Source organism: Lepidochelys kempii, chromosome 1 (genome assembly GCF_965140265.1).
Source record: "Lepidochelys kempii isolate rLepKem1 chromosome 1, rLepKem1.hap2, whole genome shotgun sequence".
NCBI classification, from domain to species: domain Eukaryota; kingdom Metazoa; phylum Chordata; order Testudines; family Cheloniidae; genus Lepidochelys; species Lepidochelys kempii.
Genome location: NC_133256.1, coordinates 284,401,717 through 284,419,237, shown reverse-complemented (window position 1 = coordinate 284,419,237; position 17,521 = coordinate 284,401,717). Strand labels below are relative to the sequence as shown.

At 40.5% G+C, this 17,521-nt stretch overlaps 1 protein-coding gene and 1 long non-coding RNA gene across 4 annotated transcripts in view; one reads left to right on the top strand and one right to left on the bottom strand.

The window, feature by feature from the left end:
* Window positions 1–11,592, top strand: part of LGR5 (leucine rich repeat containing G protein-coupled receptor 5) — a 127,079-nt gene extending 115,487 nt beyond the window's left edge. For 2 of the 3 annotated variants that reach the window (XM_073327779.1, XM_073327778.1), the window contains 4 exons: window positions 397–522; window positions 5,157–5,302; window positions 7,013–7,096; window positions 8,168–11,592. In XM_073327779.1, coding sequence (XP_073183880.1) covers window positions 397–522; window positions 5,157–5,302; window positions 7,013–7,096; window positions 8,168–9,258 — 1,447 coding nt within the window. In that variant the 3' untranslated portion in view covers window positions 9,259–11,592. The remainder of the gene's footprint in view (window positions 1–396; window positions 523–5,156; window positions 5,303–7,012; window positions 7,097–8,167) is intronic. The other variant, XM_073327781.1, reaches the window with a different exon arrangement.
* Window positions 7,937–17,262, bottom strand: LOC140905112 (uncharacterized). Its single transcript, XR_012156752.1, has 3 exons — window positions 17,157–17,262; window positions 14,595–14,728; window positions 7,937–8,061 (listed from the first exon to the last, which is right to left on the bottom strand). It is a non-coding gene; the product is annotated as an uncharacterized lncRNA (long non-coding RNA).
* Between the last annotated feature and the right edge of the window lie 259 nt (window positions 17,263–17,521).

Here is a 17,521-nt window from a genome sequence, read left to right as displayed (position 1 = left end):
CCAGCCAGTCCTTCTCAAAGGGGTTAAAAAAATGTTCCCTTTGGTTCTAGTTGGGAACGAGCTCTCACTTGGCAATGTACAGTTTCAGAGAACAGTCAATTCATTTTTAATTGATTACCTGTTCTCTAAAACTGGTGCCATGAGTGCACAGAGTCGGGTCTTGGTAATAATTAACCCACAGCAGGTACTACTGAGCAAAATGCTACCATGGTCTAGCCCCATATTCTGCTGGGAAAATGGGTGTATATTTGTGAAGAATGCTGCAGATCTTCTCTGCTGACTGGGGGCCTTATTTAGTTTAATAATATTTGGTGAGGTTAAATTAATTTATTTAAAAAAACATTTTTAGTGCTGAAAAAAACCCATGTAAGCTGATTTTTATTTGCTATTATGCAGGGATCTGTCATCCAACCTTTTGTCCTCTTTTCCTGTGACTGGGCTACATGGTTTAACTCATTTAAAATTAACAGGAAATCATGACCTACAAAGTTTGATATCATCTGAAAATTTTCCAGAACTCAAGTGAGTATGTCATTAAGACTAATAAACCACATTTGTGTTCATGTGCAATATAAGGTGTGTCACTGTGTAATGTACATTGCTTCATACTGGAAGGCTTTGATCTGCAGTATTAAAACTAAAACAAATATGATAAAAATATGATAGACTACTTTTATTATACTCACTTTTAACTGAAGAAACTACAATGGGCTTTGAAATATTAACCCCAGTAGCTGCTTAGTATGATCCACATCTGCTTCCTGGCAATACATTTCAAAAGCTGTTAAAATTATATTGCTAGCAGTTTAATGCTCGTCTTCCACTGACTGCAGTTACATAACTCCCATTAAATTTAATGGGAACTAAGTAGATACTGAGGAGAAAATATGCTTTTTAATGTACCAAAATACTTGACAATACTCATTTAAAGCAGCAATAAACAGTTTTCTCTCAGATCATTTGGTTAAATCTTAAAGTTCAAATAAGTAGTTTGTTGTTGTTATTACCCAGCCCCTTAATCCTGTAGAATGTTTTCGACTGGACATTGTGTGATATAGGAAGGAAGTGGTTTTTAGTGATTATTCACAGCTCTGGATGACCTTGGGTAAGTCACATACAACCTTTGAAGTTATTGGGAGTTTTGCCACTGACTTCATTTTGATTAGGATTGGGCCCTAACTCATTCTGTGCCTCAGTTTACCCATCTGTAGTAATTATTATATAGACAGGGATGTTGTAAGCCAATGGCCCAATCCTGTGAAAACTCACACACATGCTTAACTTTACTATCATGGGTACTCATATTTGGGACTATTCAATGAACTTAATAAACTTAACTTAATAAATGTAATCATGTGTGTAAGTATTGGCAGGATTGAGGCCTAATTGCTTCATGTTCAAGTTTTTTGACATCCTCAGCTAAAAGGTGCTAAGTATAAATTTATTATTATTATTATTTTATACACCTGTAAATATGCCATGACATGCCGGTATAAGAAAGAGGACATGGAATGTTCCTAGTGTAGCTGATTGCTGGACTGATGAAATCATAATTGTACTTAATTCTATTTTAAATATGGTTTTAGAAACGATGCACTCCTCCTAAATGAAAATCAAGTACTTTGCTGAAAATACAACTAAATTATCTATGAAAATTAAATAAATTGACAAGGAAGTGCCAAGTAATCCTTACATTTTTTGCAAAAACAGTGCCAAAAGGGTCTATTCTTCCTTCAAGGAACATATCTAACAAGAGTTGGGTGCATGCAGCCAGTAAAGAACAGAGGTGAAATGCTGGCTCCATTCAAATCCATTGGAGTTTTGCCATTGACTTCAGTGGGGCCAGGATTTCACCGGAGAACTTTAAAATGACTATTCAAAGCACTGAACATGAACAGAGAACAAGCACAAAGTTTCTTGAATGGTGGTGTTAGACATCATTTGCAAAGCTAAGGACCAAATTCGTGGAAAGAGCTCCCAGCTCAGCTAAATGGCGCATTTGCTCACGAATACAGAGAAACATCTTGGGGCTGAGAGGTGGAATCCTTAGCTCCACTTCCAGTAATGGCACAACAATTATCACCTAGCCAAGTTCACTATAGCATGGAGAAAGAACAAACGTTGGCCACTTCTCCTTCCCTCTGTCGCTGTGGGGTTTGGTTCAGTGGTTTGGCATTACTCACAACTCACTGGCCATCTCCCCTGGACTACTCACAAATTACCATTCCCATTCACTGACCATCTCCCACCTTATAGTGTGAAAAGCTAGAATTCTCCCTGCAAGGACTCTCTGCTCCTTAAATCATTCACATAGAAGAAAGGAGGCTTACCATGGGCATGAACCCAGTAAGCAGAAGAGGCCCAGTATATGAATTCTACCTAAAATTGTGAATTTTTAAGAGTCAAATATTTTATTTTGACAGTTAAAATCTACTCTTCACCCAGCTTTTTATCTGTTTAAAGTTAAACTGCCAGCAGCAGCTAAACCCCAAAGATGTAAAAGAGATTTATGTTCTCCAGCAAGTAGCAGTCAGTCATTCTGCCTTTAAAGTAAAAGGAATGGGTCCAGGTGTTTGTTTTGAAGCATAAAGTTGAATCTCTGGTGTGATGTGATGTGGGTCAGTTCCAATTTTTATGTTAGTTTTGCATTTTTTAGTTATCTTTGAATTTTTTTAGACAGTTTTTGCAAGAAGTTTCATTAGAAGGTGATAAGAAAGAGGTTCCTTTGTGACCAGAAGAAGCTGATGTCTATCAGCTCAGGAGAAATTGATCCTAGCTGTGTTACAAACTATTTTTGGATCTACTAATTGACCGTCTGGCCATATACTTTCTAAATTGCTTAATGGACAGGATTTTCCAGACTAACATTTATTGCAAGAGGAAGATCTTCATTTTTTGAGATTATTTAATTTAAACCCATTGTAACTCTGGAAAATAGGGCCTTGTTTAGGTTTGTCAAAGGGATTCTGGGAGGACCTACAAAGGGCATGAGAAACAGAAGCCATGCCCTTTGAAGAGTGGTAACTGAGAAGGCTTGGGCACCTGGCCACATTATCTAGAAGCCATGAACCATTGCAGTGCTTGAGGCCCACATGTCTTCCCCCATGACTGGCCATCAGAGGGGCAGGAATCCGGCAACATCTGAAGACTTGTCACCACCAAGCATATAAAGGAAGTGTCCTAGTCAGCTATTGAGTCCATTACGATTAATCAGCGGAGCTGAGAAACCCACCTGCTGATCCTTTCGGTAACAGGCTCAACCTCTTCCAAAGCAGCACAAAGCCACAAGAATCCCAACAGCCATCTTGCAAAAGGATGGACTTTTTATTTTATGTATCTATTTTTTGTCAGCAGAGGGACACTTCTGGGCTGACTCAATAGACTTGCATTTTTTTTTAACCCTGTAGGTGACTGATTGTGAGTGAAAGAGCATGTGTGCATGCATGCACCCAGGCATGAGCCCACGCAGAAGTATCTCTGGTTAAAACCCACAGAGTTTAGTTGAGGACAGCACCTAAGGAAGTCATTTCTGAAACATTTAATGACAGCCTTAACTGGATAATCTCACTTTTTTAAAAGATCACATACTTGGAAATTTCATGGGGTTGGGATTTTATGTTTAAGTCGTAGGAAATCATTATCTTCACATAAAGTTCTCAATTAAAACTTTATTATCCTGAACTTTATTGGAATGTTTTAAAATATCTTATGCAAATGTTTATATTGTGGACAGGCTTAAGGATTGCTATTGCTTCCACCTCACCATGGAAATCTGAACAAGTAGCTCATTAGTTGGCATTTAAATTGTAATTTAAACATTAGCTTTAGCTTGGGGTTTGGTTTGTCCCTCCCCGTTTGCCAAGCCTTTGGCTAGAGTGCAAGTTTAGCTCTGATTGGCATTAGGCCCTATGATTTGGGCTGATTGCTTTGTAAATGGCCACCTCCCCAGATTGCTATTTAGAGGTTGTATAGGAATTGTTTGCTCTATTGAGTTTGATTAATCTGATAAGAAGATTTACCTGATAATTTGATATGAACCCATTTTATTTCCATTTGTGTTATGTTTAATTAGAGTAATTTTAGCAATGCGTTTTTTATTGTTTTTAGTTACTGTTAGGCACTAATTAACAGTTACAACTGGAAAACTGTGTTGGATCAAATATTTATTTATCAGAGGTAACAGTGTAATTAGCAGAGATAATCCATCTACTTGTGGGCCATACAGTATAAGTACCTACAGTTTTTCTCAACCCCTTTCAGAATTTGCCCTATAATGTCCAAACAAAATAGAATTCAAAATGTACAAGAGACCTGGAATTTGTATAACAGTAAAAAGAATGAAAAACCCATTGACTAAAACCTGGTTGAGCGTCAGGAATACCAGTGCTCTGAAAGGTGTTAAGGATGCCAGTGCCCCTTGACAGATGTACACATGATAATTAAGGTAGCAAAACAGTTTCCATTGTAACGACCTATTTTCACATGTTCTTAACTTTCCAAATCATTAACCATTCAGTTTAGAATTCTCCATTCCTGTTCTCCGCTCAGAGATGAACCCCCTTCATTTTACAGTGGAGATGGGAGAAGTTTGAATCTGGATCCAAAATTCAGTCTCTTAACTTCCTGCAAATTTGTGGGGGTTGTGCACTGAGATATGAGTTTTGCCTGTTATGCAGGTAGGATTCAGCTAGGATATTTGGATCTCTTTCTAAAAGAAAAAACTAAGAAAATTACATGGAGAAAACTCAGTGAGTTAAAACAGTTAAAATTACTGAAAGTCAGAAAATTAAAATATGGTTCTGACAGCAACATTCACTCAACTGCATTGAACGTCTGTTCCTGCTTTATTAAATCTACAGCTTAATATATTACTAAATATGTTATAAAATCTCCATAACAAAATATATAGAATGTGTGCAATGTGTCTGAATTAAATTTGGTCTTGGAACCATTTGCATTTTCTAATTTTTTGTAAATTTAACTGTGCATCCCAAACTCTGCATTAACAAGGTTTTTTTCAAAAATGTGTGGCTGTTTTCACTTTCAGTTAGTTATTTAATTGGAGTTCATTTTTCTCTATATTAACATAGTGATGAGGTATAATACATTAAGTACTGTAACAAGTGTAACTGCATATTTTGTTTGTTAATGTGCAGGATCATAGAAATGCCTTATGCTTACCAGTGCTGTGCATTTGGAACTTGTGAAAGCCACTACAAAATCTCCAGCCAGTGGAACAAAGATGAGAACAGCAGTGCTGATGATTTTCATAAGAAAGATTCTGGAATGTTACACATTCAAGGTAAGTAGCTTAATGTCACTCTTCGGCTTTGGAACCTACTTTATGGCCCAGGACACCCTCCTTATATCGATGAGAATTTTGTCCCCCCCTTTTCGCCAAGCCTTTGGCTAGAGTGCAAGTTTAGCTCTGATTGGCATTAGGCCCTATGATTTGGGCTGATCGCTTTGTAAATGGCCACCTCCCCAGATTGCTATTTAGAGGTTGTATAGGAATTGTTTGCTCTATTGAGTTTTATGGTAGTGAGATGTAGCTTTCAAAGTCTAAACAAGAGTTTATTTATAATATCCTTTTAAAGGGACTTTTTCAAGATGGATCCTCACACTGGAGGCAAAAATCATCCTCTTAATTCAGAGTGGGTGACATGGTGCTGGTCTGTCATCCTACACAATAGAGAACCTGCATTTGCAAAGAAAGATAGTTCAGAGCTGGACTGTCACAAGTTGCTGCTGATCTTAACAGTAGCACCATGTGTTCTGGGCTAGCAAGCGCTGCTCGTAGCAGCGGTACAAGCTTGGGAGTGGGATAGGGTTGCCATTGCCAACTTTCTAATTTCACAAAACCAAAAGCCCTTGCCCCGCTTCCTGCCCCGCCCCACCTCTGCCCTGCCCCTTCTGAGGCCCTGCCCCCATTCACTCAATCTCCCCTCCCTCTGTCACTCGCTCTCCCCCACCCTCACTCCCTCATTTTCACTGGGCTGAGGCAAGGGTTTGGGGTGTGGGAGGAGCTGAGGGCTCCACCTGGGGGTGCGGACTCCTGGGTGGGGCCAGAAATGAAGGGTTCAAGAGTGCGGGAGGGGGCACTTGGGGCAGGGGCAGCACGCAGAGCCCCCCTGGCCGCCCCTGCACCTAAGAGCTGGGGAGGGGGACGACAACACATGCCAGCCGCTTCTGGGTGCCGTGCGGAGCCAGGTAGAGAGCCTGTCAGACTTTTAACGGCCCGGTCAGCAGTGCTGACCAGAGCCACCAGGGCTCCTTTGCGACCGGGCATTCCGGTCAAAACTGAACACCTGGCAACCCTAGAGTGGGATAGAAGACACATAGCCCATTGGGATTGTAAAATGTGGTGAGCTACATGGCATGAAAGCCTGTGGCTTCTCCTAGCTCTCCCTAGGTGCCAGGGAGAGATTCTGACCTCCAGTGGCTGGAGGGGTTAGAGACTCACAGTACCCTCTTCTCCTGCAGCACTGGGTTTGTTACTGCAGAGACACATGTGCACATTACACCCTCCTGCTGATGTCCATCCCATCTCTATTCTTGTGAGCCAGCAAAAGGCTCAAATCTAACAAGAACTTTTTTCATCAAAGGCCCAGGGATTAGGGCCAGCAGGAACTGAAACTGACAAGAATGGAACCAGAAGCTGGTACAATGTGGACACATGTTCGGGTGATCACAACATCCAGGGTTATTTGTCGGTGAATTGGCACAACTCTGGAGCTGATATTTAACACTCTTCCAGGCAATCCTCATAGTGCAAATTAGGTAATTAGGGGGATGCCTTTTTAACTGTAATTATTTTCAAAGAAGTGGTGATTTGATCTATCCACCCCAAGTAATATAAAATCAAATGGGACCAGTGTCTACTATTGCTTGGAAATTTGCAGGCAAAGAGAGAGCAAGACCAGGCCTTAAAGTAACTTATCACAGCCATTTCCCTATATTCACACAAAGGAACTTAGTCTCAATCTAAAGTGTCAGGGATTTTCTCCCGCAGATGAACGTGACTTTGAGGATTTTCTGCTTGACTTTGAAGAAGATTTGAAAGTCCATCATTTGGTGCAATGCTCACCCTCTCCAGGTATGGAACTGCCAGGCAAATAAGAGACCTGACAAAGTTTCCCTTGATGTCTGAAACAAAGAACTGCTAAGCTGTCCCTAGAAGTAACTTCTGATCCATTTCAATGAAATTGCACCATATTTTGCAGTAATTTTGGTGGGACCGAATTGTATTAGCCCACAATATAAGATTGAAGCCCATGAAACTGTTTAACTACAATACATTGGCTTCTGTGACTGCTAAACCAAGAATTTCTCTCTGTATCCTTAGATAGGTCTTATCCCTCCCTTTGGCATAACAGATCTGTGATCTCAAGTCATTAGTTTCTCTGTCCATCAAGAAAAAGATGATGATAGACCAGATTCTGTGCTTAGGCACTCTAGTGTAAATCTGGAATAATTCCGTTGAAGCCAGTTGAGTGACTCCAGTTTTACACTACTGTAATAGTGCAGTTTGGTCTAATGTCTGGGTCAGAGGCAAATATCACTTATATTGCCCTGAACAGACATTCTCTACCAAATGATTCCTCAATATTAGCATTGCCTCTCTAGAACAGTGTTTCCCAACCTGAGGTGTTGTAGATGGGAGAAGTGGAAACAGAAAAAAATTGTATGATGCCACTTCCCCTAAATGCTTCCTTTGCTACAAGGAAAGCAGCAGGTGTCTCCTGGAAAGTCTCTCCCTGCTCCAGTGCCAGCCCCCCAATGTATCTGGCCATGGACATAGCTTCCCTGTACATGAGAGGCCCATGTACCACCCCAGGCTTATCTTCTCTAAGAGCCTAGCTACTCTCAGAACACCCAGCTCAGGGAAGAGAGAGAGAGAATGGATATTAAAAAGGGACGGAGAGGTACCTGTTCTGGGTCATGACGGACTGAGGAGACAGGAAATGCCCATCCTCCAGTCTTTCTGGGAAGCACCAACAAAAGAAGGTTGGAAGCCACTGCATAGCAGTGGGTGCTGGAGAAGGTGCATATTTCTTCTCCCTGTGGTTAGAAGAGACATGAAAATTAGGCAGGGTTTCAAATGTTGCAAATTAATCCTTCACTCTCACATATTTCCTCTTCCCATTTCTCTTTCTTGTCCTTGCAGGCCCCTTCAAACCATGTGACCATCTGTTTGGTAGTTGGCTAATCAGAATTGGAGTGTGGACCATAGTAGGTTTGGCATTTATTTGCAATGCACTGTTAACTGCAACAGTCTTCAAATCTCCATTGTATATTTCCTCTATAAAACTTTTAATTGGACTGATAGCCATTGTAAACATGCTAATGGGTCTGTCCAGTGGTGTATTGGCCAGCATGGATGCATTAACCTTTGGCAGCTTTGCTCAATATGGTGCTTGGTGGGAAAGTGGAGTTGGTTGCCAAGTCACTGGCCTTCTGTCCATTTTTGCTTCAGAGACTTCCATTTTCCTCCTTACCCTGGCAGCACTCGAACGTGGGTTCTCCGTAAAGTATGCTACAAAGTTTGAAACAAAATCCTCTCTTGCTAGTGTAAAAATAGCCATTTTCTTTTGCTTTATGTTGGCACTGATAATTGCAGTGGTACCACTTCTCAGTGAGCGTCAATATGGGGTGTCTCCGCTCTGTTTACCTTTGCCATTTGGGGAACCCAGCTCGATGGGCTTCATGGTAGCACTGGTCTTGTTAAACTCTCTGTGCTTTCTGGTAATGACTGTTGCCTATACAAAACTGTACTGTAGTTTGGAGAAGGGAGAACTAGACAATATTTGGGACTGTTCTATGATCAAGCACATAGCATTATTACTTTTTACTAATTGCATTCTTTATTGCCCTGTGGCCTTTTTATCTTTTTCCTCTTTACTAAACCTCACTTTTATTAGCCCAGAAGTGATTAAATCAATACTTCTAGTGATTGTCCCACTGCCCGCATGTCTAAACCCACTTCTTTATATCCTTTTCAATCCACATTTTAAGGAAGATCTGGGAAGTCTCAGAAAGCAAACTTTGTTATGGAGCAGATCAAAACATACAAGTCTGATCTCTGTTAATTCAGAAGATGTAGAGAAACAGTCCTGTGACTCAACACAAGCCCTGGTAACCTTTGCAAGTGCCAGCATATCATATGACGTGCCTACCAGCAACTCACTAATGCCATCATCTTATCAAACGACAGAAAGCTGTAATCTTTCATCAGTAGCATTCGTTCCATGTCACTAGTTTCAGGGGCAAAAACAAAAGTATGTGTGTTTACACATTTTTCAAGCCCAAATGTAAGAGTGGGTGTGTGTACACGTGCTGAAGGGTGGTGTCAAAGGTGCTCTTGATTACAGTTGCATGCAACTAAACAAACCAGTTAATAACAAAGAAAACAAGCAGCAGGCTGAAATCCTAACACATGAATCTTGTCAGCCTGCTTAGGAAATCTCAAAACCAATCTTGTTTGGGATGAAGAGGAAGCCTGAAAGCTGCTAGCATGTATACAGTTGGTTCGGTTTTTCTCTTAGAGAGATGCCAGTCAGAAAAGGCATCTGACAGTCAAGAGCAAAAATAATATATTGAAGAGGTGAATTTTCTTGGAGGCATTGCCATTGTTTTAATTAACTGAGCGTGTTGAGGTACAGAATTTAAAATTTAGGAACAGATTGCTCCCCAGATGGGATAGGTCAAGTTCCCTCAGTGCTTTTTTAATGATATGATTGTTTTTTAAAAATACCTGTCTATGGCTTTGATTCAGCAAGGTATTTAAGCATGTGCCTGACTTCAAACACATGAGCAAGCCCATTGAAGTCCAACAAAGTTTATGGAAAATAGATCTTGTCAAAGTAACTTGATATCATTTTTGATGAGTTTGCAAGTTTGGTTGATAAAGATAATAGTGTTGATGTAATATACTTACTCTTGTAAGGCATTTGACTTGGTACTACACAACATTTTGATTATGAAACTAGAACCTTAAAAAATATCTATGGCCAAAAGGGTAATGCAATCCTTGGATGTATAAGTAAGAGAGTATCAAGTAGGAGTAGAGAGGTTATCTTACCTCTGTATTTGGCACTGATGTGACCAATACTGAAATACTGTGTCCAGTTCAAAAAGGGTGTTGAAAATTTACCAAGGGTTGTGGTGGATTCTCCATCAATGGAAATCATTAAATTAAGATTGGATGATTTTCTACAAGAGATGGTTGAGTTCAATTACAATTATTGGACTTGAAGGAGGAATTAATTCAGGAGGTTTTGTGGCCTGTGCTACAGAGGAGGTCAGACAAGATGATCACAATGGTCCCTTCTGATCTTAAGTTCTATGAATCTATGAATCCCTTGCTGAATCAAGGCCTATGAAGTTGTGTATCTCAGAACCATCACAATTAGAGAGGAAAGCCCCCTGGTACTTTGCCCTTTCTATTTTAAAGAGTTCCAGGCAATGGCTCCCATTGTTTCCTTCTGACACTAGCACTTACCTTGACTAAACTATATTTGGGAGTTCTTTCAATCTCATTTTCTCATAGATGTCACCTTTCCTTTCATGAGCTGATCAAATAGCAATGTCCTATGCATGGATTCAGATTTTGTTTTATTTTTTAAAAAATGTTCTCTGAGCAACAACGTTTAATGGTCCAGTACCTGCTTCTTAGTTTAAAGGCCACTCCACTCTCCAGGTGGATAAAACTGCATTTGGACAACAATACCTAGCTTAGCTGAGCCCAAATAATTAAGATGATCTATTACAGATGGTCTCTGATTTTCATATGTTACATATGTAACTTCCTGGCACCCGAAGGATAGATTTTCATGATGAAAATCTGTTGCAAGCTGTGGACACACCGAGAAATGCCAGTGTGAATGAAGAAAAAATATTGTTTAGTTTTGAAGCTACAGATGGCATCAGCTGACTTTGGCGGACATGTGCATCCTGGGAAAAAATGAACAAATGCAGAAATTATGTCTGGTAAAGCTGGCTGCATGGTTATCTTAACCCTCTATCTCTTGGGGCTTTCGAAGCAGCACAGTATACAGCTGGAGGATGATTCCCGAAACCACTTTGGATTAAACGGAGTATCAGTCAACCACTGCACAATACTTATTATCATGTTTATTTAGCTTTATTTTAACTGGGGTCCATCTGTGCTGCACTGTTTAATGTCGGTGAAATTTCTCCTTGGTTTGCAATGTTTAAAAAGTTGGTAAAATGATTTGAGAAGCAAAATAATGTTATAAGTTTAAAGAATAGTTAAAGAAAGTTACTTTTATCAGAACTTTCATAGCTTGCAGAAAGTCCAAAACAAAAGGCTACTATGGGTCTTTTATTTTTATAAGCGATTTTTGAAATATTTTGATCAGATATTTTAACTTGAAATTGTTAAAATTCGTTTGTTTGGTTTTTTTAAATTGTAAATATAGAACTGTATTTATTGCTACAATAAAATACAACCACACTAAAGGGCATGAGAAAAAGCCATGTACAGTTTCATACTGATATTTGCTATATTTTCTATTGTCTGCTCATATATTTTACTAAATTCACCATCTGTATATATTATATGTAAATGTGTAGCGATTGTAAATAGATTATGTACTTTCTTTTCTATCGGTTGTTCCAATATATGTAATTTGTAATAAAATTTGTGACTAAACAGAAAAAGGCATTTCATCAGGGTCTAGTTCACCAGAATAAGATCTCTGAGGTATGTCTACACTGCAATAAAACTCCCGTAGCTGGCCTATGTCAACTATCTCAGGCTTGTGGGGCTCGGGCTGTAAAACTGCAGCGTAGACATACCCTGAGGTTCTAACCAGAGCTTACATTATAGGTGATTTCTATCCTGTTAGGGGTCCAGGAGAGCACCACAAATCTAGAATAGTATTTTATTTCAACACAGACCAAGCCTCTTTACCTAATATTCTCCCTTATCTATCAGTCTGAAGCCAGGAATCTTTTACCCTGACTATCTTGTATCTACATTCTCTTCTCTATTTTGCATGGGACAGCTCAAAGCTATTCTGTACCCCCCCACACACACACCCCACCCCACCCCACATTTCAATAACAAAACATAGGTTTGAGCAGCCCAGGTTACACTTCTGGTTAAAGCCCGGATGACTGAATAAGAGGGAGACAGTGGCAGGGAATCATAGCCCAGTATAGAGAGCAAGTCTGAATTCATTGTCAGGCTGATTGAGGAGGACCCCAGAAGACGTGCCAGCACTGGGACACACACTAGTGATTAGGAACAGTGCTTGGTGATTATCAATTATTATTATTATTATTATTGGCAAATAATTTAGCTGCCCAAAACTTCAGTTTCAGTCAACCCAAAACTTCAAGTTTTGGCCGAACTGAAAAATGAAAACATTTCAGCAATGTCAAAAAGAAAAATTTTGTTTTATTCTTATTTCAGGCATTTGTCAAAAGCCAAGGAGGATTCACAAAATGGCTGGGGAGGAAAGGAAGTGGCAGAAACTTCTTTTACAACCTTTAGCCCAGTGGGTCAGGCACTCACCCAGGATGTGGGAGACCCAGGTTCAATTGCCCCCTCTGCCTGATCTGACACAAAGGTTCTCCTGCCTTTCAGGAGGGAGCCCTAACCACTGAGCAATGGGATAGTCTGATATGAAGGGCGAGAGCTTCCACAGTCTCTCCTGTTCCACTTTGTATAAATAAGCAGTGAGACAGGGAGTTGAACTTGTGTCACCCACATCCTGGGTGAGTCTTCCTTCTTCTCTCCCGTGCCTCAACGACTGTTCATTCTCATGACAGTGGCAATTCAATCAGTTTCAGTTTATCTTGACTCAACTTTTTTTTCAATTTTTCGGTTCACCAAAAATTTGGAAAAAGCTTTTCAGTTCAACTCTAAACGATTTTTTTTCAGACCTGCAGGCAGATGTAAAAAAGTACATTTTACAGTATTCACCAAGCTCTAACTAGGAACCACTGCACAAAATAGTTGTGCGCACTTGGCTTCTCAGGTGTATTGATGTTGGGCTGAATAAAAGTGGAATACAGGCAGCAAGAAGAGACATACAAGGAGAAGGACAGAAAAGCGAAAAGAGGACAGACTAGAAGGAATAGAAGAAGGCAACGTATCAGAAGAGACATAACACTGAGTAAGAGAATTAGGGAGCTTGAGAATATTCTGGCAGGCACTTGGCCCATGTGCGAGGCAGCTACAAAATCAGATTTTAGAATTGCAGGTGCTAGGCATAAATGACAGAAAAATGAAAAGCAACTCTAGTGTTGGTAATATCAGCGAGTTCGGCCAGGAAAGCTCACAAAGAAATGAAGCTTGAGGAGGGATTTGAAGGCAGAGAGTCAGGTTGTGTGGGGGACAGGATCAGGAAGGAGGGGGCACAAGAAAAAGGTAGAATTCTTTTTGGGAGATGAAAACCCGAGGCATGACAAAGTGGATTGAGGTGGCAGAACTCAGGGCATAAATCAAGGAGGAGGGGACTTCAAGGGACAAGAAGTAGATGGAAGCAGAGTTGTGCAGAGTATGAAGGTGAAGCTGGGGTGACCAGATAGCAAGTGTAAAAAATGGAGATGGGATGGGGGAGTAATAGGCACCCATATAAGACAAAGCCCTGAATATCAGGACTGTCCTTATACAATCGGGTCATCTGGTCACCTTAGGTGAGGCTGAGGTGTTTGAATTTGATGTAGGAGATTGGAAGGCAACGTAGTGATTTAGGAAGGGGATGAAAACGGTCAGCTCAGCAAGTAAGGAAGAAAGTTTTAGCTACGTCATGTTGAGGGGGATCGATGTGAGAATCATGGAAGCTAAAAAAGAGGGAGAGGTTGCAATAGTTGAAGTTGGATGTACGAATGCATAGGTCACAATTTAGCTGTTGGGACGGAAAAGAAGGGATGGATTTTGGAGATGTTACAGAGGGAAAACAGGAGAGGATTGGATGAAAGTGTGGGAGAGGAGGAAAAGAAAAAGGAGCCAAAAATGACTCCAAGGTTTTTTTCCAGGTTAACTGGGAGGATGGGGGTGGTATTATTTCTGCTTTTGTTGTACTACCACTTAGGGGTTCCAGTCAGGGATCAGAGCCTCATTGTGCTAGGCACTGTGCACACATGTAACAAAAAGATGGCCTGTGCCCTGAAGAGTTCACAATCCAAGTACGCTGAAATTATCAGCGATAGCAAAGGAAGGGTATTATAGGGAGGAACTGCAGTTTTATCACATTATTATTAATCATTTATACAGTGGTAGCCCCTACAGGCCTCCCCCAATTCTAGCCCCAATGTGATAGACACTGTATTAAGTTTGAGTTGGTGGGTGGACACCCAGGCAGAGTTGAGAGAAAGCTACAGATGTGTGATTGAACAAGGAGAGTGGGCGGTTAGCACAGAGATGGAAAGGAAAGCCAGCAGAGAGGATGTAGTCAGCCATGGGAAAGGAGAAGAGGGACAAGGACTGAGTCTAAAGGACATTGCTGGAGAGAGAAAACAATGGGGAGGAGAAGCCCCAAGAAAGAAGTTGCATGAAAAGTACCGTAGGATTCAATATGGAAACCCAAACACAGGACTCACAAGGCAGTCATAGCTCTTACCTAGGCCAAGTCTGGATATCAAGTTGTGTTGCAGCCCGCTCTGATCTGGAGCTCTGGTTGCATTTTTGTTCCTGCTGCCCTGCTAGTACCTTTCCATCCAGACTTCTGCAACCAAGTAGCCTGCATGTAGTATCCTATGAAACAGCCATTAACCACGTATAAGTTCTAAATATTATAACCACCCACCATCCCTCTTTTGTTTTTGGACATTCAGCTTTACAATATTTGACATCAGAGAGTAGTTCAGTGATATTCTCTATGTGTTGTCTGGAGAATTGGGACAACTGTTAGGGGGCTTATTCCTTCACCCACTTACTTCCTTGGTCCTTCTCGCATGAACAGAGAGCAACAATACCCGAAGTCCAAAGGTGCAAACAATTCGATGTTTATTGGGGTGAACTTCCAGCAAGCATGATTCCAGTTTCCTTACTTAGTGTCTCCCATCCCAGCTCTGACACCACAAAGCCTTACACCTGTGTCCCTGATCCCATTCCTGCCCTTAGCCAAACATGATTCCAATTTCCCACACACACCCACCCCCTCTTCCTGATTGACGGCAGACTATAGCTAAGCAGACTATATAGTAAAACTTGAGTTCTGCTTAGCTATACCTTAACCAATCATTTTCCTGAAATTTAACTAACCAATCCTAACATATTGTAACATGATTATGTAACCAATTATATCCCACCACCTTAATTAGTTTACACCCAGCAAAATTAGTTATACAGCAGACAGGAACAATCACAGAACCAGACAGAGATTATACAGACAAACAACAGCAAAGTGGGAACTATAATGACAAAACAATACAGAAGTGAGGATTTCACATCCCAGCTATTGATAAATGAGTTCTTGCCAGACAGGATGTCTGTCTAAGTTTCCTTTTACATTTTCTAGGCACTTCCCTTTCTCTGGAGGTGATAGGCACTATCAGGACAGGACTGTATTCCTAACAGCCCAATAGCACCTTCTTTCAAGGTGACTGGTCGCTTCCCAGCTTACGGCTGCCTCTGCTGCTTAGCCAAAGGCCTTAGCCTAAGAACAGGACCTCAGACTGTCACAGTAAGAGAAGGACCTTACACCGGCAGACAGTGATTTTGATTCTCTCTTTTATACCTCTAGAACTAGCCAAGTGATAAGAATACACCTAAATTCTTAGAGCATAGGCCTTTACAGACAGGCCTGAATATCTATATTCTAACAACAACAATACCTTACAAAGGCTGTATTGCATGTACGCTGATGTTTCTCAATCATCAGTTTAAGTTTTTATATTGAAGTGTAGGTGTTAACGGAAATATATCAATAGTTGACAGTTATAAGAAATTATATAGTCTTCAGATCAGGAAAGTAGAAAAGACACATGAAAAGTCAGAACAAAAACCAAACCAAAACAGGCCTATAATAAACCAGTTTCTATTTCCAGACTCATTCACGTTGAATGATGGCCCAGATCCTCAACTGATGTAAATGGGCTTAGCTCCATTAAATTCAATAAAGGTGCACTCATTTACTCCCGCTGAGGATCCGAGCCATCTCGCCTAACAACAACAACCACCCTGAGTTTTTTCTGCAATATACGTATATCATCTACACAAAGGTTCAAGAAACAAATCCTCCATTCTCGAAGTACATCTCAAAAAAACAAATAACTAATTCAGCTCTAGTTCTATATTATCTAAACTAAGCTCAGGAGTTTGATCCAAATCTGTAATAGTAATGATTGATACAGTCTCAAGCTGCGTTAGATTAGCTCTCCTTTTAAAGGAGAAGGCCAATTTATCCATGCTAAAAAAATAAATAAAATCGAAGCATTCATGTACCCAACAGATGGAAACATACATGGGAGAAAACATAGTATCAACATCAAGAACATCTTGTTCACATAACGAGAATCACAGTCTTCTGGTTCAGTGGCTCCAGAGATCGAGGAAACATGAGCACTTCTCCCCCATAAAACAATTTGTTGTGGCACTGTCAAAATAATCTAAGGATCCAATCTCTGTCACAGGAAAAAACAAACATTAAGAGTATTCCTCTTGAGAGCTGGCCTGAAGCCAGAATTTCTAAAAACCTCAGTCACAGACTAAGAGTCCACTTAACAACCCCATATAATCATTTCACAGGTGGCAACACTTTCCACTTGTCAAGCAAAAAATATGCCTTCACTAACAAGGGATAAAATGTCCATCTGTGAATATTAAGACTTCCACTAAGTAATTTGGATACATGTTCTGAAGAGCTTCTCCAACCAGTTTAGGAATTCTTAAGTCTCTTAGATAATTGGTATTTGACGGCAATTTCAAACTTCTCAGTTTTCCTCTGGAGTCAGAATTTATCTGTAATCATTGTTTTGACAGCTGCCTATACAGTTTTTAATTGGGTCCCTTGCATATCCGCAGCCTTCTCAAGACTGGCTATAGATTTCCCGGCAACAATCTGCAATTTCCATTTAATTAAATGACCTTTTTCTCTGGAAAAGAATTTCTCCCATCTACCTAACAGAGTTACACAAAGTGATTGGGGAGGTTTCACTAATAAAGCAGAAGTTTCACTTACTTAAGCTGTAGCCTTGGTTAGTAACGCAGTGTTCCCAGTTTTGATATGGGCTGCCTTCTTCCTTCCACCATCTTTGTAGAAGAAATGCAGAACGTTTCATATGGGTAAGCAATCCTAGGATAAGAATCAATCAGCTCAATGTAAAGGTCTGCAACCAAAGGGGGCTTTCACAACTCTTCTCCAGGCACTTAACTGTCAGTCTGTAGGCAAACACATAAAGGGGTAGAGGCCAACCAAGAGCTCATGCCCTCTGCTGGAACGGTGAGAACATATCGGAGGTATGTCTACACTGCAGCCAGGTGTAGTTTCGAGTTTGGGTAGCTATACACACACTAGCTTTGATCAACATAGTGGACTAAAATATC